This window comes from Pseudopodoces humilis, chromosome 6, assembly GCF_049639895.1.
Source record: "Pseudopodoces humilis isolate 2021_Gansu_Grassland_sample_001 chromosome 6, ASM4963989v1, whole genome shotgun sequence".
Classification (NCBI taxonomy): Eukaryota; Metazoa; Chordata; class Aves; order Passeriformes; family Paridae; genus Pseudopodoces; species Pseudopodoces humilis.
This window is the reverse complement of record NC_142205.1, coordinates 29,162,099-29,185,431: the sequence shown is the minus strand read 5'-3', so window position 1 is coordinate 29,185,431 and position 23,333 is coordinate 29,162,099. Positions and strand designations below refer to the sequence as shown.

The 23,333-nt window shown below is 34.1% G+C and overlaps 1 protein-coding gene across 13 annotated transcripts in view; it reads right to left on the bottom strand.

Moving 5' to 3' along the window:
- The window catches only part of MICU3 (mitochondrial calcium uptake 3), a 52,064-nt gene continuing 28,731 nt past the window's right edge, over positions 1-23,333 (bottom strand). For 4 of the 13 annotated variants that reach the window (XM_088056301.1, XM_088056302.1, XM_088056303.1 and 1 more), the window contains 6 exons: positions 21,744-21,839; positions 16,641-16,741; positions 14,995-15,166; positions 10,908-11,016; positions 9,722-9,879; positions 1-1,637 (listed from right to left, as the gene is read on the bottom strand). In XM_088056301.1, the coding sequence (XP_087912427.1) occupies positions 1,527-1,637; positions 9,722-9,879; positions 10,908-11,016; positions 14,995-15,166; positions 16,641-16,741; positions 21,744-21,839 (747 nt within the window). In that variant the 3' untranslated portion in view covers positions 1-1,526. Of the gene's footprint in view, positions 1,638-6,813; positions 6,889-9,721; positions 9,880-10,628; positions 10,817-10,907; positions 11,017-14,994; positions 15,167-16,640; positions 16,742-21,743; positions 21,840-23,333 lie in introns of those variants that run through there. The other 9 variants (XM_014262150.2, XM_088056304.1, XM_088056305.1 and 6 more) reach the window with 5 other exon arrangements.

Here is a 23,333-nt window from a genome sequence, read left to right as displayed (position 1 = left end):
TGGCTTGGGTTTTGTTTTTTTTTTTTTTTCAGATAAAAGCCACACTTATCACATATTTTTTCTACAATTCCCAGTGTGGAATTTCTTTAAAAAAAGCTTCTTTCTAATTTTGTTTTGATTTTTCTACCAGAGATATATCTTACTATAAATTAAGCATTTCTAAACTTAGGTGCACTGTTACACAGATGCCATACATCTATTCACATGATATATAGGATGGCAATTGAGCAACGTGTGCACTGAATAAAATTTTGAAGAGTTTTCTTTCATGATTTGTAGTAGTAAGATATTTAAAAACATTTAGTTCTTTTTTGATTGTCTGACTACCAAATATTTCTGCTTCTGATGATAATTTATTGACATTATTTGAAGCGTGTGTGTGTATTCAGCTGGAATTATTTCAAGGCACAGTCTTTTCCTAAACAGACACAGATTTATGCAATGTCCAGTAAACCTTTTCAAAAAGGTTATAAAAAATATGTGTTCTTTTTTGTGTGGATTTAATTCCTACTACCTCACAATAATGTTAATAGGGAGTAAGGAAAAATGCTGTTGCTGAATAGCAAACAAGTATTATTTAGATAATATTACTTAGTGTTGTTCTGTACTGTGCATGCATTCATGTTTTGTTTTGTTTTTTTGTTTGACACAAACACAAGCTATTTATCTAGTTTTCAGATACGGCATTCCAGAGTAGCAAATTAGACAGCTATAATTTCTACTCAGTGCCACTTCATATAAAAGTGCACTATTCACAAGAAACACATGAATTTGTACTCTATCAGAAACATACCAGTGTATGGCAATAAAATTTATAATAAATACTACAAAGTGTGTGTTACATGAATTTTAACATTTTGACTTTTCTTTGACACAGTGCTTGTAAGACATCTTAAAATCTGTACTATTTTTTAAAGGATAAATGCATAAACATAATAATAAGACTTAGAGAATCTGAACATTATAGTTCATACAGTACTTTTCCTAGGTAAATACCTATCATTCACATTATAACCGTAACAGCTTTACTCTTGGTAAAATAATAGCCTCTAAGAGTTTAATTTGTCCATTCAACTCATATGTAATTGTTCTGCTACTTAATGTAGTCTCATTTCAGTTTAGCACAAACTTTTAACAGTGCTCTTCTGAAAGTAAATTCACAGTCTAAGCTCATGCAGGCAGGTTCTCTTCACTGCCAAACATCTTCCTGCCCAGGTCTAAGACTTATTTTTGTTTCCTTTTAAATGATAAATTTATCTCAAAACAATCAAAAATAATATTCAAAAGGTATTCTTACAAAAGAAGGGTTCTCCCACTCACATGGCATAGTTAATTCATCAATTAAATAAAATACATACTGAAAAGCGGTTTTAAGAGTTGATGATCACTACACTAAGTGGAAAAGAAGTCCTGTGTTTTCTACTGCAGCTGGAAGATTCACCATTCACTTGGGTTAGTTTGTTCTTCATTAAGAATTCATGGGAATAAATAATTCTAGCCAGTGCAGATAATCCTGCTTTCTTCCTTTATCTCAGCATATCTCGTCTCCGAAATTGCTTCCACAGATCTCTGAGATGCTCACTGGTTACAGTCATCACACAAGAGTAATATTCCTTCCAACCATACTTTGGAGTCTCCTGTGAAAAGTGAAAAAACATACAATTGGAAAAAAGATACCATTCACTAAAGTCATTAATTCTACCTTAAATTTTATTCAGACTCATACATACTAGATAGATGTTTTAATATTAAAATAATGAGAGTTCAAATTTAGTTCTGTAAAATAAGAGTTATAAATCCATACATGTTAAGTATTCAAAAGGCATCCTCACCTCACAACACACAGTTAGCATTCAACAAATGGCCTAATTATATTAAAAGATGCAAGAAGGCATTTCCTCTTTATTCAGGCATGTCCAGCTCCCTCTCTAGCTTCGTTCCTTGATTCTTTGTATTGACACTGTACTAAAAAGTTCACCAATGACACCAAATAAAAAGCATAGAAAATTACTGATGTTCATTAAACTGAGGCAGCAGCAAAAGCTAAATACCGTAAGGGCAGATGACATGAAAGCTTCTTTTTATTAGATTACCGTAATCCTAAATTGTAGTTCAGCAACATGAATAGTTGTCCACTGAATGGAGAGGAAAACTGGCCAAGGGCTGGCCTGGGAGATCCACTGCTCTGTGCTCTATGCTCTCTGTCATTATCACTGGATCTCATAATTTCTTCCACTGTTCCTAACTCCACAAGTCTATTCTCATAGTAAGTGTCAAAAATAGATGTGGAGATACTAAGAATTAGAGCAAATGGGGAAAGAAACCACTTTCCTCCTAGTTTATATACTGAGCTTACACCACATGGTGTGGAATATCCCTTGGGCCAGTTGGGGTCAGTTGTGCTGGCTGTGTCCCCTCCCAACTCCTTGTGCACATCCAGCCCCCTTGCAGCTGGGGTGGGCTGAAAAGTCCTTGACTCTTTGCAAGTGCTGCTCATAGCAACCAGTATATCAGTGTATCATCAATAGTATTTCCATCCTGTATTTAACACACAGCACTGTAGCAGCTACCAGGAAGAAAATTAACTCAGCTAAAACAGGACACATGGTGAGACTGTCCAATACCTTGTTTTGGTTGAACTGAGTCAAAATGTTAAAGAAATTGCCACATTGCAGTGCATTAAAATCCACCATTAGACACTGAAACCTACATCTATTTATTCTTATCCCTCACTTTTTTAATTAAATAACATAGAAGTTTATAAAGAAGTTGTAGATATTCAGAACACAATTTAATCCACAGTAGTATATTATGCAAACATAATTGAAATATTAGAAACCATACTTAGATGAATGCATGATTTAGCTGATATTTATAGTCAATCTCATGAAAAATTGTATAACTTGCAAATTGAAGTGCATTATTTAACAAAAGCATATTCAGTTTATTAACCTATGCTTTAAGATATGCACGTATTTTTTATTTTATGAAACAACTCCAGAGAAATGTTCATAAAAGTCATTAAAAGAAATTCTGAAATACACTGACTATTCATCTACTTATTTCTAAATTGCGCACTATTGTTGTATCTACTCTCAGTGTACCAAATCCACAACAAGGAACAGCTTGTCCACACATTCTGCAATGCTTTCATGTTTCACTGGAACATTCTCCTCTCACTGTAACCAGGTATGTTTTTAAGCTTCTTGTCAGGTTTAGGATCAAAAGCCCAAGTTCTGCAATTTCCAATAACTTTTGTAAGACGGTGTGTCTAATCACATGCTTCTCACCTCTCTGCTTTAGAGAAGAGGTAAGCAAAAGTCTTCTAACAGTAAGCAACAGCCTCTTTTGTTTTTCTTGAAAGCTGTCTTTTACACTAGTTGTATTCAATTGCTGTGTACTAGGAAAGTATAGAAATTAAAAGCTTTAAAAATACTAGCTAAATGAAAAATTTAATCTCACTTGACAGAATAAAGTGTTTACAGAAGACAGCAATTTATAGTTGAAATAGCTGGAAATGAAGTTCTGAATCTATGCTTCATTTTTTCATGTCTTTTTCAAAATAAATTTCCTCACTCAGTCTCAAGGTACTATTTTCAGCTATTAACCATTATCTCCTGAAAGCTTTTAAGCAGAAATTTTGAAAACCCACAATATTCAGAACATATAGAAATCAGGTATTTTAATACAAAAAAAATCTTGAGATTCTCAGAAAATTACTAGTTCAAAGTTACTAGAAATTATTTTCTAGATTTCCATTGATGTAATAATTACTTCCAATACTTCAGTAATCAATAATATCACAGTTATGGCCTAAATATCTATTACAGTTACTGAGCACATGACTAGTTTAGCAAACAGTATTTTAGATGGACTTGAATCCCTTTGTAAGTCTGTCTCTAGCATCCCTTTTTGGAAATTAACTTTGAAAGGGCTTTGTTAGAAATTTCCTAGATAATCCTTTCACAAGCCATTCAAAAGCAGGGCTCTTCTCTGTGCTCTGTCAGGCAGTTCTCCACAAACATGTTTTTTCACTTCTCCCTGCAGTGTATGCAAAGAAGTACCTGCCAATGCCAAGTCAGGCTGGGTGCCCTGCAAGGACCACACACAGCTGTTCCCCTAGGAGAAATCTGCATTATTTATTATAAGGGTACAACATTCTTTACACTGTGGAGTAAAGGCATTAGTGCATTTTAGAGACATGTGAGGTACAGCACAATGTGCTGTTTATTGCTTTTATTGAATGCAGATTCAAAGCAGGGTATAATCTATGGCAAGCATGCCAAGTATCTTAATCTCCTTCACCAGACATTTACCATTGAAAAGCACAATACTTCAAAGCACAAGGAACTGTACATATATATTTGGAAAAAAGTAAAATTAATAGTAGTTGTACTGCACCTAACTGTGGGATATAGTTGCAGCTGATTTTTGTATTTCATGTACATTTTTGTGCTTCTTTGGACATCAGAATAAAATTTAATTACCTATTGGAACTGTTCAATGTAAAATCCCCAATAATTCCATTTTTATTATCTTTTCAATTTATAAACTAAATGGAAAATAATGATTTTTACAATGATGTACATCCACTTTCACTGCACAATGTGTGGCAAAGACAGAACTATTCCTGTTCAACTCCACAGTACTTTTGCCAAATCACTTCACATACCTTGGCTAAAGTTTTCATTTCCATTAGTAGAAGTTTACGATAAATCTGAATAAATATTATGAGTTATGCAATGTTTTTCACAAAAAGGAACTCTGAACAGCCAACAACTGGTTATGTCACTGTAACACCTGGACTTGTTCTCAGAGGTCTTTTCTGACCTTAACAATTCTGTGACTCTGACTCCTGATAAGAGACAAGAAGTAGTTGCTCAGGTGAAGAGCAGTAGCAAACTAATGTGTCAGCAGGGAAGAGAGAATTTTATATATGCAAGGCTTACATTGTACTCTTCAGTGCAACAGGTATTTGATTCAGACCTACTCAAGCAAGCTTAGGTACAAGAATTTTTTGTTAGATCAGAGCTCCAGGTGGGAAGAAGAGCAGGGTAAATAACTAGTGGCCTCTATATTAAGTCAGTGAGGTGCCTGTAGCCAAGTCCATGCCCTGAAAAATAACATGGTTTCTTCTGATTCCAAATGGGTAGTGTAGATGTACTATAATTCAAATTTTTTTTGAGAATGACTTTATACAGAATGAACAACATCTCTCTTCATAAATCTCTGTGGTACATTTTTCCCAGTTTACATCATCTCAGCATATGAATTAATTAATTTAATGCCTGAATTTAGATCTGACAAGATGTTGATGTATGTATACTTGATGCTTTTACCACAGTCTCTCTTTCTGTCACCAAGATAATTTTATTAGGTTTGTTGATTAGATACTGGATTCTTTTGTGTCACTGCATTTTCTTCCACTTGGTCACATACCCTTCACTGAAATTATTAGGGAAGTATCATGACTGTGCACCATTTTGCCAGTTTCGTGTAAGAGCTGTTTCACGTTTTGAAAAGTTTACAGTTTAAATAATACTTAACATGAAACTGCAATATGGGTTTTGACAAAAAGACAAAGTACTCCTAATAACTATTTTTAAAAATACATGAGAAAAGAAGAAAGGCAGCTTTGAAAGTCAAAAGTTTCAAAGATATAAAGATACATAAGATTAAAATAAAGCCATGACTTCCTTTCATGCGACTAGTAACTTGGATTACTAAAATATTGTTTAAACTACTTTATTAGTCATTTACTCTTCCCATTAGTAGAGAAATGGTGGAGAAACCAGATGCTGTGTTAAGATCAAATTTCCTCTTCTGTCCCTGACATATTAGTACAATGCTTCAGTATTAGGGTATAGTATTGAACAAAAAATCTCAGATTAATATTGTGCCTCAGAATTAAAAACAGCAGGGGAATGACAGTCAAACCCTCCTGGCTCAGGAGCATGAGATGTGCTGGACCCCTCTGAGGGTCACTCAGAGCAGACCACTGGCCATGGGGCCTTGCTTGTCATGGTGTACATCTCTTTGCTCCTCCCCTTGGTAAAAATCTGGGAGCCAACAGCCATCATCGCAACTCCTGCAAAGGCTTTACATGGAAACAGGAAAAACCCTTCAACAGCAAAGGAATAAACTCCTCCTTTGTGTGAAGAAGAGAAATGTCTACTAACGCAGTGTCGGTGTCCCCTGTGTGACAAACAGTTTCACAAGTTGGCTACAGAACCTGCACACCTCGGTTTTCACACTGAAATCCACAGTACTGTACGAGTGGACGTTCATGTAGCGGACATGTGGAAACGGCCATGGTGGTTATGTGTGGACACAATGCTGCATTAAATTGCTGGTACAGCATTAATTGAGCCAAAAATACATCATTTCTTTTAAGAATGTAGCAGTATAAATCAAAGCAGAATCAAGTCACTAAGAGTCGGAAAAATCTGCCTCTACAATCTTCTGATAAATACTTTATAGGTACCTGAGAAATTACTTAAAAAGAGATAATAGGACAGACATAAAACAGCAACAGAAACTATGAAAAAATACTTTTCCTAATTTCAAACACAGTAAGTACAAAATCACAGCTGGCTCACAGAACAGTGACAGTGTAAGTCAGTCATTACCAACTCCAGGATAAAATTCAATTGCTTCAGTCAAAAACACAATGTGATGCCTCGAGCTACTACACTGCTTGCAGTCATACAACCTATTGCTGAGTTTTGGAACAGGAAACAAAGCAGTGACAGTTCAACAATCAGCCATTCCTGCAGGCATGCCGGCACACTCAGACTGGTGGCTAACACATACCGTCATTTATCTGCTATAGAGCTCCTTCCTCACGCAGGATTTGAAAGTAGTATACCTCTGTATAGGTTTGTAGCCCTGTGGAGCAGAAGATGGAGAAGTGTGCAGATGCAGACAACACGTGAAGGCAGCCAGGGGTAAGCATAAGACAACGGTATCATGAAAATACAAAAAATGGCTTTAATTGACAAATAGCTAGGAGATACAGTACAGTATGTGTTATGCAAAATGTTTATCATTTAGTCATTAAGTTCCAAGTCTTCCAGTTTAAAAATGGAATTTTTAAAGGAAAAGGAATATTTTTATATATTTTTAGATTTGAAAAAGAAAGGGAAATAACTAAGGAAACAGAAAGCAAAAAAAAAGCTTTTCATGTCTGAACATTTTTAATTAGTTTATGGCAATACTCTGACTGACCACTTGATGGCAGCTTAACATATGAGTTTGCTTCGAGCTACTAAAACAAAAACAAGGTTTCAGGCTGTGCTACAAAACTGCAGGAAAAGAGAAATTTCATTTGCTAAAGTCTTTAGGACATTTGCATTTCCAAAAACTTATATAAATTTTGTATTAAAATGAACATTTATTGTGCTCCTATAAGAGGAAGTACCTGACCCTCCTGAAGTTTTTAAGTTCAAGACTAAGCTGTTAAATAGGACAAACCTGCTACATACTGGCTGATGTTTAAGAACAGCATTTTCATTGGACTTGTGTGACTCTTTGCTCTTAAAACAGGTTCACTTTAGTCTGGCTATAAAACCACAAAATGCCCTTTTCAAAATACATGGTCCCAGTACCAAATCCTCTAACAGCCTCAAGATTCCGGGCAAACATAATTAGTGAAACAATTAAAAAGGTAGAATTGCTAAGTACAAGATGTTAAATGTAAAATCATACTTCAAATCATAGGCTGATTTGCAACTGTTATTTTGGGATGTTTTTAGAGAGATAATCAGACACTACGTTAATTGGCAGATATTAATTGGGGGATACTTAACAATAAAATCAGGCATTTATACTTCATAAAGGGGTTCAGATTTCTCATGGCCAAGATTTCTATGTTGCTACAAAATTCTGAATAAGCTGAAGCCTTTACATTCTTGTATCTATATGATGAAACTGACTGAATTTTCATATGGATTCAAAACAGTTATTGATAAAGAATAGGTTAGTAATTTGTTAGTTTTGATTTAGCACAAGACAACATTTACAATCCTCCACACTGTAGGAGCAAGAAGGCGAAGTCTTACTTGCTTTAGACACATTAAATACTCTGCAACTTTTCACATACAAACAATAGGAAGCAATTAATGACACTTTCCATCAGTTTGTTCTGGGAATAAGGTTCTTAGGCATTTTCTACTTTTCATTCTAAATCAAGATTGCAGTGGGTGGGCAGTGTTTATCAAGGCAAAATTTTTGCAGAATTTTTACTGTTATCCACTCTTGGAAAGAAATGATTTGTGTGACACTTATGAAACTTACTGGAAATTGTAGTTCCTCAATTTACTACTATAATTGTAGTACTCCTGATTAGTGAAGAGAATGCATTTACATTAATTACAGGACCAAATCACAATTGTCTCTTATATAGAGATGTCTCCTATATGGAGATGTCCAGTATTTAACTTAACTTAGAATTAGACTTCATGAAAGACTGTGTTATTCTTCTGAATATTGGCTATTCTTTATAGTTCTTTTACAGTCCACTGGAATATTTCAGAGTGGTCCAAGCAAAAGCAAGATACATATGTAAGACTGAATAGTGCTGGATGATACAGATTCTTAAAATTATATATGATTTCTGTCATGCATTTTGTGAAATAGAACATGTAATAAATACAAGAATTACTTAGTAAGCAGACTGCTGGTTAAATTAACATACACTGCACATTTACAATTAGTAAACAATTAAAACATATAGCTGAACAGCTTGAAACGATTGTGAAACAATCATCATTACCCACACCATAATAAAAGGAATTGAGGACCAACAAGTAAATAATTTTGTTACAAATACAGTGGTTGTTATCCACATTTTACATTTGATCATAATATTACGGAAATAACAAGTAAACTATTAGACTCAACACCACTTCACAGAAAGTTCTAAAATTCCATTTAGGAACCTAACTAAAATTAACTAAAATTACAGAAATAACATACTGAAATATGACTTTAGGAACCATAATACAGTTTAAGGTTTATGTCTCAGCAATAAAGCAATAAGGTTGGTATTTAGAACACCATTTTACATTTAGTTGAAAACGTTAACACCTGTCATGAAGAAAAAAAGAATGACTGCAAGTAATTTCCTGTCATCTAGCTTATTATAATTGAATATTAGATGCAGGGTTTAATTATTAAAATCAGCTCTGAACTAGAACACAGCATTGTTCAGCACCACTTCACTAATTTTTATTTGAAAATTAAAACTACCTTCTGCTGCAACTCTTTCCAACTGTCATTATAAACACTTGGTTTTTATATGTTTTACAAGAGTTGACCTTTAAACTTCTTGAGCTTGAGAGAGACAAATTCTCTTTTCTCTGCACAGAGTATAGACATAATTGCTCTTGTTGTTAAAATTCCTAATGCTAATCTATTAATCACACAGTACAGAAGAAATGACAGTATACAGGGGATTTCTCATCTCCTGTTTGGTTTGCACATTGTAAAGGTACATCACATCCTCTAAGAATTACTTTCTAACAAAAAAAAATTAAGAATTTAAGAAGGATTTTATCTTACAGATTGTTTCAGTATTTCTATAAAATGTATGTCTTAAATATATGTCATAAAATGTATGTCATAAAATGTATTTCTTTAAACATATGCACTGGTGCTACAGACGCTAAAGTAGAGGTAAGTAGCAAAGTCAACTAAAATAACTAAAAATTAGAATCCTTACCCTAAACCCTCGATTGAGTCTGTCTTTCATAATGCCGATAAATTCTTTATAACTCAACTGGTCATCTCTGTCTACATCAAAAATCTTGAACACTGTGTTCACCAAATGTGGTGAGAGCTTCACACCTGTAGCTACGTACACAGCACGCTTGAATTCATCTGCATAAGGACAACCACAGAAAAAAAAAAATAAGGTCAATTTAAGGGTACTTTGTGAACAGCATATTATGAAATATAAGTAAACTTTTAACTTGAGTTTTCACATTTAAATACTCAAATATATGAAAAAGTGAAAATTAGGTCTGAATTTCACAGTTCTAAACCAAGTAGTTCTTAACTGATAAAAAATGACACTGCCTAATTGGTGCCAATTATTTTACAAAAAAGGTAACAATCTACAGATTAGTAGAATGCTATATTACATACATTCTATATGTTATATATAGTACAGAATGTTACTATACTATGAGCAATAACAAAATTAGAAAATCATATTATAATTAAACCTATGTTACATGTATGGCATTTACTTATTTGACATAGAACAGAACCCAAGAAATAGAGCACAGAGAAAATTATACAATCCCTTGGTAAGGCCACATGAGGTAGGACCATGCTGGTGTTACGTGGTCAGAGGCACGAAGAGGCTACTTGAGGAGGGAGCACACAAGTCTGATAACTTTGCATGTTCATCTTGTGTTCCCTGAGCATCACAACTGGAATAGGTTTTATTACGGATTTTAGTAGGTACATATATGCCCAGTTCTTTCAGTACCCACTGACTGATTTGTTAAAAACCTGTCTGATCTCTCTTTGGACCTTCTGACACTGTTTCCTTCTACAGCCTTTGTAGAAGGCCAAGTTTCAGATGCTCACTGTATAAAGAAATGCTTTTGTTTGCCTTAATCTAATCTCTCACCAGTGTCATCAGCTGCCTCTTAACTCCTGTATTGTAGGATTTGATGGACAACTATTCTGCATTCAGCTTGTACACCACTTAGATGACTTTGCACAATATCTCTTATGAGATGACCAAGGCCTTTCCTCTCAAAGCTGTAGTCATAGCATCTTTAGCCTTTTACTGGAAGCATTAAAACTAGAAAATAGGAAATACAAAACATTTTTGCATTTTTGTCAACAGTTCTACATGGATATCAATGCATTTTTATAAAAATACAGATACTTACCTTGACCTATGGAACGACTTGCAAAATTATACATTTGCATTGCAATTGTAAAGTCTTCTAGATTGTTCAAAAATTGAAAAAATGATCTAAATTCTTCAAATGTGATACCCTAAAAACCAAAAAAAACAATAAGCACTGTAAGAATTACTAGTAGTAATAGCAACTGAATAAACAAACCTTGCAATTATATATATCTACTTTATTTAAGAACAGATACCACACCCATTTTAAAAAAGGCTTTGTAGTAAAAGTCAATGAAGTAGAGAATTGGTGTTTCTTGAGAAATGCAGTTTGCTTTCCCCTCTGTGACTGCAACAAGACAGCAATTCTCACCAGAGCACTCAAAAATGCTGTTCCATTGCTGAAGGCAATTTTTAAGAATTCCAGGATTATTACAATATGGTAGTCAATACTAACAATAAAAAGTCTAGGTTTAGATGAACATTGGACTATGTTTACTACTGAAAACCTGCAAACCACTATCATACATATATGAGTGTATGTGCTCATATAAATACATTGAATGATTCATAAATGTATGTTATGATCTACCTTAAGGCTGTACTTCAGGGTGAAATCTTTACATATCCAGATTTAGATACCCAAGCCTCTTCAGCTGAGGGTTTGCAAGTACTGCAAGGTTTGTCCAGCTTTTTAAAAAATCAATTGCATGACCAGACTTTAGAATATCTCCTGTGAAAGTTTCACTGATAGTGTTCTTGTTAAAAGAGTTTATCTTCATTACTTGTAATATTTGTTCTGCTCTTCTCTCAATTTAGATTGAGATCCAAAGATCTGATAAACTATCTCTAAATCAGTTCTGAAAGAGACCTGAAAATGAGACTTTGAACTAAGCCAGAATCCCCATTGGTCTCAGCCATTCTGAACATGGAATGGCATTCTTTGTCAAACCTTGATCTCCCTGGACTCCTTTAACTATAATTCCTGCCTATTTTTCTATTTGCTTTTATTCTATTAACCTATTTAAGTACTTGTCTCTGAAAATATATTTGAAGGCAATAGTAAGACTGTGAGCCTTTCTGTTCAAACTAAAACATTGACCTATGTCTCTCCTGAAACACATACATAGTCTTTATAGTATGGTGGAACACAGAAAACATGCAAATGTTGGTTTGTGCCCGAGGAGAAGATGGCAGAGGTTGGATGCTAACCCATATGAAACAACAAGGACTGTGGAAAATATGGAAAGCAGCATAATATTGTTATAACAGAAGAATTTAATAGGTCTCCACACACTTGAGATGTAAACCCCTGCTTAACCACTAGCTAGGATTTATAAATTCTTTGGTGAGCTTGGTCTATCCCATCATGACTTGCTTTCCTCAACAAGCAGATCCTTGACATTGGGAGGAAACATTTACACAAGAAGAACCACCACCTTATGTAAATTTTTATCTTAAAAACTTAATTTAGAATTATCAATACTATCTTTTTGTTTCATTGCATTTGACACTATTATTTTATGTGTCCAAGTTTAGTTCTTGCACTGTGTTTAGAGTGAAAACTCTGTGGGACTGGAATAACTCTGCCATGCATTTCTGAAATTCCTAGACCAGTCAAAATTCATTTCTCAGCTAGAAGCCTGAGGTACTATGGCAAATCAGCAATTGTAGTGAACATCCACCAAAGTCTTAAGCTGAAATTTTAAGTTGACAAATCCTTTAATGTGCACTGATTTGTCTGTAAAAATTCTGGATGCACAAAACAAATGTAAGAGGTCAGGCTACTCTAAAAATCTTATTTGTGTGCATGACTTTTGCTTTCCCTAATAAACTGTCTCTTCCTCATCCCTCAAGTTTCCTGGCTTTTACTCTCCCAATTATCTCCCTGATTCTGCTGGTGGGGGAGTGAGCAAATGGCTAGGTAGGGCTTGGTCAATGGCTGGGGTTAAACCATGACAAAAAAAGGAAGCTAATTATTTTATTTGCATGGATAGATTATATTTTACTACAACAAAGAAAACTCAGATTAATTAACTTTTTAATGCTGCTAAAAATGCACAGGCTTTCTTCAGGAGCTGATATCTGTAGTAATTCATGATGCCAGCTTACATGAATCACTGCTTGGCATCTAGTTAGTAAAAGGAGGAAGACATCCTTTGAGCAGGCAGCATGCCAGCTGAACATTTTAACATGATTACAATATGACAAAAGATCATCATGCTGCTTTAGGGGCATCTTCGTACAGCACCATGAAAGATTAACATTGCCAACTGTGAGAGTACTGGCCTATTACTTTACATTCTCGACTAATTTTTCCTCATAATGGAACCCTCTGGTTGGTATTAGTATTGCAGCATATCACCATCATGAAATATAGAGCAAACTTTATAATTTTCAAATTATAATGTTATGACAAGAGTCAAAAAATGTGACAACATTTGAACAATGTGAACAACACCTCCATGGCAGTAAGAGGCAAAGTCCTATTTTTAAGAATCTGTGGCCAGCATGAGAGATGTAGTGACAGAACATTTACCAAGCCAATGCTACAAAGTTGTGAAATACAGCAATGTCTTGTTTCACTTAATGGAGGTATAGCATATGACATACAGATACATGGCACCCACCCAGTGCCATGACATTCCCGAACACAGCAAATAAGCAAATCTGTAACTGAGTGACAAAGCTTTCTACATGGAAGTTTTCCTTAACTGATGGTTCCACCGGAGACCAAGAAGAGGAAACTACAGTGGAATACTTGGATTGGAAGACTTAGAGATGAACTTCAAAGACTACTACCTTGTGTTCAAAAGAAAGTGTCTGTATATTTACTTAACTGCACCTTTGACATTCAAAGCATTTCTCTACAACTGTCATTATTTTTCAGTTTCCCAAGTGATACTTACATTATTGTTTCTATACAAGACCCAAAGAGATAGGTGGTTTTTTTTTCAGATTTACATCTGGAACCATGCAGTTATAGCAGTTCTGTTGCACAGTCTTGGCTCTGAATATTGAAAGCTGCACAAACCTTTTACAGCTGTTTGATCTGAGCACCTCAGTGCCTAGAACAGGCTTGGAAAGGGTGACTGAGCAGGAACTCTGATCCCAATCTTACCACTTCATCTGACACCTATTCTGGTTGAAAGACACAGCCCTGCTTTCCCAGCTATATTTAACACTCAGTGGCCCTAACTGCTGTACAACCACAGGAAGAATCACATAATCCAGATTGCTGAAACTGTTGATTTTTGGAGTGTATTTCTATCAGGTCAGTTGACTGATCTTATTTACTGTGAAGACTGAAATTACCATGTCATTTCTCAAATAAAAACAAAACCCAAACAAACTGTTCAAACTGATTTATTACTTTTCTTTGTGAGCTCTGCTGTCAGTGCTATTAAAGGATATAGCTATTGAAAGAGTTAGCTTTCTAGGGCAGATTAATCTGATCTTCTCTAAACACAAACAGAAGAAGCATATCCAAAACATCCCTTGTTTGAAGGGCTACTTTTCATGTTATCCTATAGATTATCACTGATGCATAGTTGCTACTGAATTTCTTTCAGATACACTTCTGACAACATATTTGTTGTTAAACAAATTAAGGAGTATCCACCTCTTAAACTTTACTGTTTATATTATCATTTCTGTCTCTGCAGTCATTAAAAAATCCCCACACCCAAGAATAATTACAAGCTATCCATTAATAGGACTATAAAACAAAGAGATAAAATGTGATGTTATTTCGGAGGGAGGGAGGGAGGGAGGGAGGGAGGAAAGGAAGGAAGAAAGGAAGAAAGGAAGAAAGAAAAAGATTTTTTTAGTAAGTCTTTGCTAGAAAATTTTTCTTTTTGATGTTGTATGGTTTTTGCAATTTAACCTGTTCTATCTATCTGTTACATTCTATCTAAATTTCAGCAATACAACTAGCTAAATCCTATGGAACACAATTCTATGCTATTTACTCTTCTACTTTTCATTCATCAAGTAATCTGAAAAACCAGGCATGCAGTTTATGATCAGAATAAAATCCTGGTGCTAAGTAGTTCAGTCCAATAAAGCTATGCTTTCATCTTAATTACAATGGGACTGCATGCTGTGGTCAACTGCTAAACAATTACCTTTTCTTCAGGAATGCTGCAGCGCATGTTTTCCAGGTAACTTGATGTATTTTCCACATTTGTGTACCTCAAGAGAATATGGGCAAAGTCTTCCTCACTGATGGTGTTCATCCCATTAGAGTAGGAAAGGAATTCTATCTCTAGAACCTCAGTTTGCAGGTTATCCATAAATCTAAAACACAAACAAAACATGAAAAAATTGTCATACTTTATACTTCTACTGTTCATGTCCATAAAAGACTCACAGAATATGAGCCAAATAATGTTACACAAATTAGCTCTGCAGCACTGATGGCAAATTTGGTAAATCCCTTATCTATATTGACGTATTTTCAAGGAAATGCAACAATCTTAACACAATGATGAAATGTGTTAGTAAGGATTAAAATTACTTAATAATTACACTTTTAATCTAATTTTAGTTTGTGTTTGCCCAATTTTCTTCTTCAGTGAGTCACAGATCTTTATCTGTATGTGCTAAATTCAAAATTCCATCATGGTACTAAATTAATTCCCAAAATTTATTCTCCGTGTAGTTACTTACAGTTTGAAATTTAACCTTTCGTCTTTTTACCAAGCCGAGTATGATGAGTGCTTGCAGTCTTTCAATCTAACCCTTTTTAAAAAATACTTCCCTATTCTTACCATATTTCTATAAACTCTTCCCAACTTAACAACCTATTTAGTATACTCTGGACACCAAATATAAAACCAGCTATCTATAAACAGGAAAAGTAACTTCCCTGATTCTGTGTGATGTCTTAGTCCTACAGCCAAGGGTGAAATTAGCTCTCTGGTCACAGTAGTGCACTGGGAGCCTCATTTATCTCACTGTCAACTACAACCCGTAACATTTTAACTAAGAGGCCTATTGTAAAACTACCTTCTTTGCTGCTTCCTACTTTGAACTTACATCGTGATGTCACTTAATGACACAGTTTTTATATTATGTAAAATACTGAATAATTTTCAGGGCTTTTCATTTAAGGCAAAATATTTTGCAAACTTCTGATTGATTGGAATACACAGCTAATGATAATGATAAACACAATAGATATTAGGAGTATTTACTGAGAAAACAGTAACTAAACATTGTATCTCTCCCAGCATACAGTTTAATGGTTCTGTTTTCATGGCACTCTCCCTGTATTTTTAAATTCTGTATTTACTGGCACAATAACTAAGCCTATAGCTTCCATTGTGTTTTAACTTTTACCCAAAGAAGCTTGTTCTAAGGTGTATGCATGGTATCTTCAGAAAAATTTTGCATTTAAATATGTCTCTAAGTGCACACCAACATTTTTTTCAAGCACTGGCAAAGAGGGGAAAAATATAATTAGTTCAAAACCAAGAAAGAAGTTCCTACCTATCAATAAGGACAGGGCTGGGGCAGAACCTTTCTACTCCAAACTAACTAAACACACAAGTGCTAACAAAATTTGCAAATCCGGCAGCACTGGAAGAGGACTTCTTATTGTTGGTCCACTTAGTGTTTTATTTTGCTCTTTGTGTATATAACACACACAAAGGGAACATAAACCATATAAACATACCTGCATAAGCTATGTGTATAGTAATAAAGTACACATTAATTAGAACAACTATACAAATATTTTTTACAAAGAATTAATGAAGTTGAGACTCACCTATAAAAATCTTCAAAGTTCAGTTCAGCTTTTCCTTTCTTGCCAAAAAAGTGTATAAGCAGTGTAGTATCTGACAGTGAACTTGAAATATCATCAGCACGCTTAAATATTAGAATAAAAAAAAAATTTAAGGCCATGATTGGATCAGATACAGAAGTATAATTTGAGAATGCCTATCATCATAATAGACTTTTCTATTAAAAGAGTTTGTATTTTATGTTTATAAAAAGATTAAAGATCTTAAAAGATTTTAGTATTGAAATCCGTTACATTAATTTTGCCATGCAATTTTCACACAAATATAGCAGTAGCTGTTAAATGCATTTAGTAGAAAGTAGTTAAACCAAGAGAATGATGTAATGGAAGCTGAAATGAAGGAAGAAAAATTATGAAAAATAAAACCAGAAACTTGTGAGGAAAAAAAATCTTGTCAGCTAAGGTAAACCATAAAACGTAACTCCCTTTGTACACAATCTCCTTTCCCTTCTACTATGAAACTACAAAGAAATTAAAGTACTTTAGTTCATATACTCTTATTCTGTATTTCAAAAGTACATATGGGATTGTGTTCCAAAATCACATCAGTTAGGTATACTTTACATGATTCTTTTCTGTAAGTGGCAGATACCTGCATCTTGAATGTTATTGCCCAAACATATTTAAAGCATCAGAATTATGAAATATTTTGGAATAATTAAGCAACATTTGGATTACTTCTCTTCAGAATGTTCCTCATCTAATGGGTTGTGGTCTCTGTGCAGGACTGGAATCTCTGAGTATGTATTAATATTTTTTCTTTAATAAATAACATAAGATTTTGAAGGCCAGAATTAGAAGAGAAAGCCAACTAATTTTGACCATTTGTAACAGCAAAAGTTGTAAACAGGAATCCAAACAGAAGTAACTATCATCTGTGTATAGTGATTGCATTACATTCCACTTTTTTACTACATATTCATTTCCCTTAACTATTGTATATATGCATTGATTTTACTTATTTGAAAAAAAAGCTCTTAATACACTGAAGGGCTAGAAGAATAATTCAGTGATATAAGGCTTTTGAATAAGCCACAGTAGTCCAGCATGACACTGTCCTCCCGCATTAACATGCTTCTGCCAACATTTGACATTTAAAAAGTAATGTATTTAGTCTCCTTACTGTACCTCCTTAGGGATTATCTCTTGTTCAAGCCTTCATTTATCTTCCAAAGACAAGACTTTATGAAAAGCAAAAAATTGGAGAGCAATCTCTGCTCTTCCTAGGAAAGCCACCACCCATTACGAAGTTTGCCTGCTGACTACAGTGTTACAGAACAAAACAAGGCATAGCACAGAAACCTAGCAAATATTTGGGAGATGTAACAGTAATAATTTATCACCATAATGATGCATTATAAACCTGTGGGGTCTACCATAGGTATAGAAAACTGTTTATACAGCTCTATAAAGATCTACCTGTATAAACCTGCAAGCCACACTCAGAGTCCTTTAAGTCTTACTCTATTTCTTCACTGAAGAGGATATAAAATTATAACAGACAAAGAAACTAAGAAATCAGGAAAAATTTTTCAACAATACGCAATAGTTCCAGCATCATGATAAGCCATGTACCGTGAAAAAGCATTTCACATCTACATTCTCTAAAATATACTATATTATTTTCAAATTTACATACTGATTTGTAAAAAATGTAAAGTGCAATATTCATTAAGAGTATTTATATATCAACAACAAGGGAAAACACAAGGCAGTAACAACACAAATCCCTTTCAACATCCAATCTAAAGAAATGAGAGAGACTTTTCTGTTCTTTATAATCAGTTTAGGATTCTCAAGATTGTATTTCATGTACTCTAGCTTCCTCTTTATTCTCCTATTCTTCTCCAGGGAGAAATAATATGACATAGTGTATATAGTGGTAGAGATATTTCATGCCCTTCAATTAAGGTAGCTCTGCTCTTCAAGTGAGCAAACTAATTCAGAAAAGTAATCACTATTTGTCTTTTAATATTGTTATCCTCCACTACAGAACACAATATACTGAAATGCAGATACCCTGACTTCTTATGTCTTTTGAGCAATTAAATCCCTAAGCACATTCAAACAATTTCCCTCAAGTTCACTGAAAAGATATCAAATGTTAAATTACAGCCTTTCATCTTACAAAAACATTTCAAAACCTTAGGCTTAGGTTGCATTCACCCATATCTAAAGAACCGTTTAAAAAAAAAATACAATCTGTAAGTCCTTCCACAATTCCCACTAGGTTGGCCTCACTAAATGAAAAAACTCCAAACAAAAACCTCACTGCAGAAACTCAACCCAATATGCCTCTCTGAAGAACTGCAGGCAACTGAAAACTATTCCTGTGCTCCTTCTGCACTGATAGCAACTAGTGAAAATTAAATTACCTCACCTGTTTCCATGAGGCTCCATAAGAGCCTCAATATTGATCAAATATATTTTACAATCATTTAAATGAGAATAAAATCCTTCTCATTTCTCTTTACACTAACTGGAATACAAATGCAGGTAGACAGACTGAAAACAAGTGTTTCAATCGTCTTACTGACTTGATGCATAATGGCAATATCTTTTCCTTTCTATTTTCTAACCTGAAGTGCATAAAGTCTATTTATTTTGTATTCTGCAAAACTACTTTCAAGTTCTTGATTAACAAGGATTGACTAAATGGAAATGCTTATGAGCATTGATTCTACTTTTACCAACATATTCCAATAATTATGTATATTATAATTTCAGTTAATAAGATCTTTCTTACTGCAAACTCTTGATTTTTCCAACAGTGATAACTAACCTACTGATTTCCAGTTTCACTTAATAATTTAAGGGTAAACCCCAAAACTGAATTTAGTGATAACTGGCATATTCCAACAGGACAGTGGAATTGCTAAATTAGTAAGAACAGAAACAGTATTATATACTGTCCTAGCAAAAACTAGTTGTTATAAATAACTTTACTCTCTGAAAAGACCTTCTGATTCCCATAGCAACAAACCTTATTTACTCTCCTTTTCAACTTACATATAGCCTTCTCAAAAGCCTATGAAACAACACAGACCTCAGTGTCACCTTGCTTTATGCCACTTTCTTACTACAAATAGCTATATTATTCAGATCCAAGAGTACCTAGGAGAGATAAGAATATGGATGAATGCCAGCTGGCCCAAACCAAGCAAGATAAAGATAATTATGGTGAGAAGTGGGAAATTATCAGTGGAGAAAACGCAGAACATGATTTTTCTTCATAAAATGATTTTAACAAGTGAGCAGACAGGCTTCTTATACACTTTACAGAGAATTTAAATCACTACCCAGTACAGCTGCTATTAAGCTTCAATTACAGTACAGTTACAGATATTAGTCTGAGGCATTGCATATTAAAATCCTCTTTCTCTTCAAGTTAAAGGCATGTAGAGATTACCAAACTTAAGTCCATCTATACTTGGGACTGAATTCATGCCAGCTAACTGTACATTAAGATGACATTTCATTCAGAAAACTCAATGCCCCAAGCTTCTTGAATAATCAGCAAAATGAGAAGCCTTCTCCCCCCTCTATGTGTCCTTATCTGACTATACTAGAGCACTGATATTCTGGATTTTAAAATTTGATTAAATAAATTAGGAATAATAACTGGATTAACAACTCAGAAGCTCATCAACATAGAAGACAGGGAAGATAGGCTGAGTATATTGCTTTATTGCAAGATTACTAGGTATTACTATGGAAATTGCTATAAATATTCTTATAAAACTCAATTCTGTAACAGTACATTTTGTTTTGTTCATGGGCAAATGAACACAAGCTGAGCGAAATACAGAAAAACCTTATTTGATACCTAAGAAACGTAAGTTCTACCTCAAAAGAAAAATCAAATACCTTATTTTGTTTAGCCCATAATTAAAATTCAAATAAATTTAAACAGAGGGCTATGACTGCATTTATAAACACAACCATGAGTAAGAAGATCAACACTAAAGAAGAAGAGAAACACTAAAGAAGAAAAAGCCCTATGAAAATTACAACAGACTGATATAAAGGGGGTATGAGTAAATTTAGCCTAGAAATTAGAAATAAGTCCATTGAAGTCTTCAGATTATTCAATAGCTTCTGCAGAGGAACAGCAGGGACAAAAACACTAATTACTTTTAATATGAAGCACACATTGCTTCCAAACCAAGGAAAAAGACTGTTTTAGTCTGGAAGGTAAAACTGAAGGTCAGTTTCTGTTCCCTGTTCTTTTCTCATTATGATCCTGCTTAGGAAACATGGAACTCTGACACCACAGTCAGTTGGGAGCTGCTGTATGTTCTTTAATGCCACTACCAGCAGAGCAATCACACTCACTGTGTAGGGCAAAGAAAAGCATAAATAATCTAGTTTTCTGACCCTCTGAAATTATAAATACAAAGAAATATCTTACTCAATTATCTAGAAGCACCTCATGAAACAAGAATTATTAGAATTTAAAGCAATATGGAAATTAATTTGACAACTCACTGATATTCCTAGACCTCCATAATGTGATATTAAAATTATTTTAATATTAGTGTAATATTAAAAAAGATGGACCAATGTTTTGGTCACCTTAAAATATTCCTAGTTTTCTCTAATAATTAAAACAATCTTTGCATTATACTTTTTGTGAAGATTTGCTCTGATAATATACATAAAAAGCACATTAAGGACATAAAGATTAAAAGCTTAAAGGGCTACAACTCTCATTAAAGTTGTCATTTTACTGGACCATGTCTAAATGACAAAGGTTTCCTGAATTACTTCTCTAACAGTGAAATGCCATGACTATTAGTGTTAGAAAATACTTCTCATAGTGAGGACTGAAGAGGACTTCATCTTCCAACTCTTTCAAAAGGTAACTTTTCTTTTTCTTGGAAATTACAACCTTCAATTATCACATTGTATAGAATCAAATGCATTTGATCTGAGAACTTTCAGGTTTAAAACAAAAAAGTAATTAAAAGGAAAAGAAGAACAAGGTTCATAATAAAAGCAATCAGAACAGAATAAATAAAATAGCAGTCTGTTTATGGACCAGAGACCAGAGAGGTTGTTTTATACCTCTGCAAGGTCTGAAAAGAGTGCTTGGCTTGTGCTACGTCTCAAAGTATCCCAATAGCTTCTGGGGACAAGGTCCTCTCCTCCTGTTTTAAGAACCTGCAGTTTCAAGAAGGACAATTGTTTGAAAAACAAAAAAAAGCATTAGAAAAAACATTAATAAACTTTAAAATATTTTCTAACTGATCTTTAAAAGCAGGACTTGGTTCTCTTGCTTCTAAATAGTAATATTTTAACCAATTACATGACATTTTGTAAATGAAAGGAACACTGGTCTATTACAGCTATTTGGTTAATGCTCTTGGCTGCACCGAAAGTATCACCAGACTACATCTTCCCAAACAAAATAAATTCAAGAAAGCAGAAGTGAAAATATTTATTAAAAGTACATGTCAAAATGGCCATTTAAACTCAGTATTTTGCCACTGTTTTTTCTATCAATTCTGTTTTTCCAGAAAATATTAATTTACGTATTTATATAATTCATGTTTTCATTGGTTAAAATAAAAATATCACCATACAACTAGTTACACAAAATAATTTAAGCTAACATTTATGATGACATCATTGTACCCACAAAGAAAGGCAAAAAACAAGCCTAGTAAGTTCAACTGTATCATACTTCTCAGGAAAACACTACCCACGTCTGATGATCAAACTTACCTTGTCATGTGAACAACCACATTCTTTCATGCATAAAATTCTATAATTATCTATTCTAAGTAATCACTGAATTTGTTCTCTTACTGGAGTTACTTTAGTCAACTGAATTAGTACTTCTGGGCGTGCACATATTATTTCCATTGCATGCATCACGTCATAATTATCATGTTCTGGTTGGCATTTGGCCAGTGGAAGCGCTCATGCAGCACATGCCAAGGCAGCCTTAGACACAAATGCAGTATGCACCAGAACATGACTCAAAAGAATTAACCCATGCAAATGAAAATACTAAAAAATTTAACCCATTTAAAACATTACTATATGCTTTTTATGGCCTATGGACCTCAGCATACATTTAAAAAACTAGAAGTGTTTTGTAAGATGAAGTGAGGAGAAGGTCCTTATGCATGACACAGCATGTTGGACTATCCCAGACATTTTAGGGTTGCATCTCCTTGGAATTTGAGTATCTTCAGCTCCTCAGGATATCAAAGGAAACAAAAGGCTGCTACACTTCTTGTTTCAGTGGGAGAAACAGAAGACCAAAATACCAATTTTCAGAGATGAGAGATTTACTGAATTCCTATACACCTGTGTCTCCTTTGCATGGAGATCTCCATTCAGATAGTAGGAGGGACAAAAACATGGCACACACCTGGCCATAAAGTGCTTGGACATGGCTGGAGTCCAGAAGGAGATTTTTTTACTGAAGCCGAAAATTACATAAGTAGAATGCCTAATCTGTATGTTTTTTAAAAACTCTTTTACTTCTGCCATGATCCAGAAATTAATTAATTAATTAAGAAAATTATCATGATGAAGACATTAAAAACCTCAGATCTTTTGCTGCTTCTCTTTTTCACCTCTCAAAAATGAAGAAAAAGAAGTTTACTGCCACCTAAGTAATGGAGGGAGTATTTTCTGTAAAAT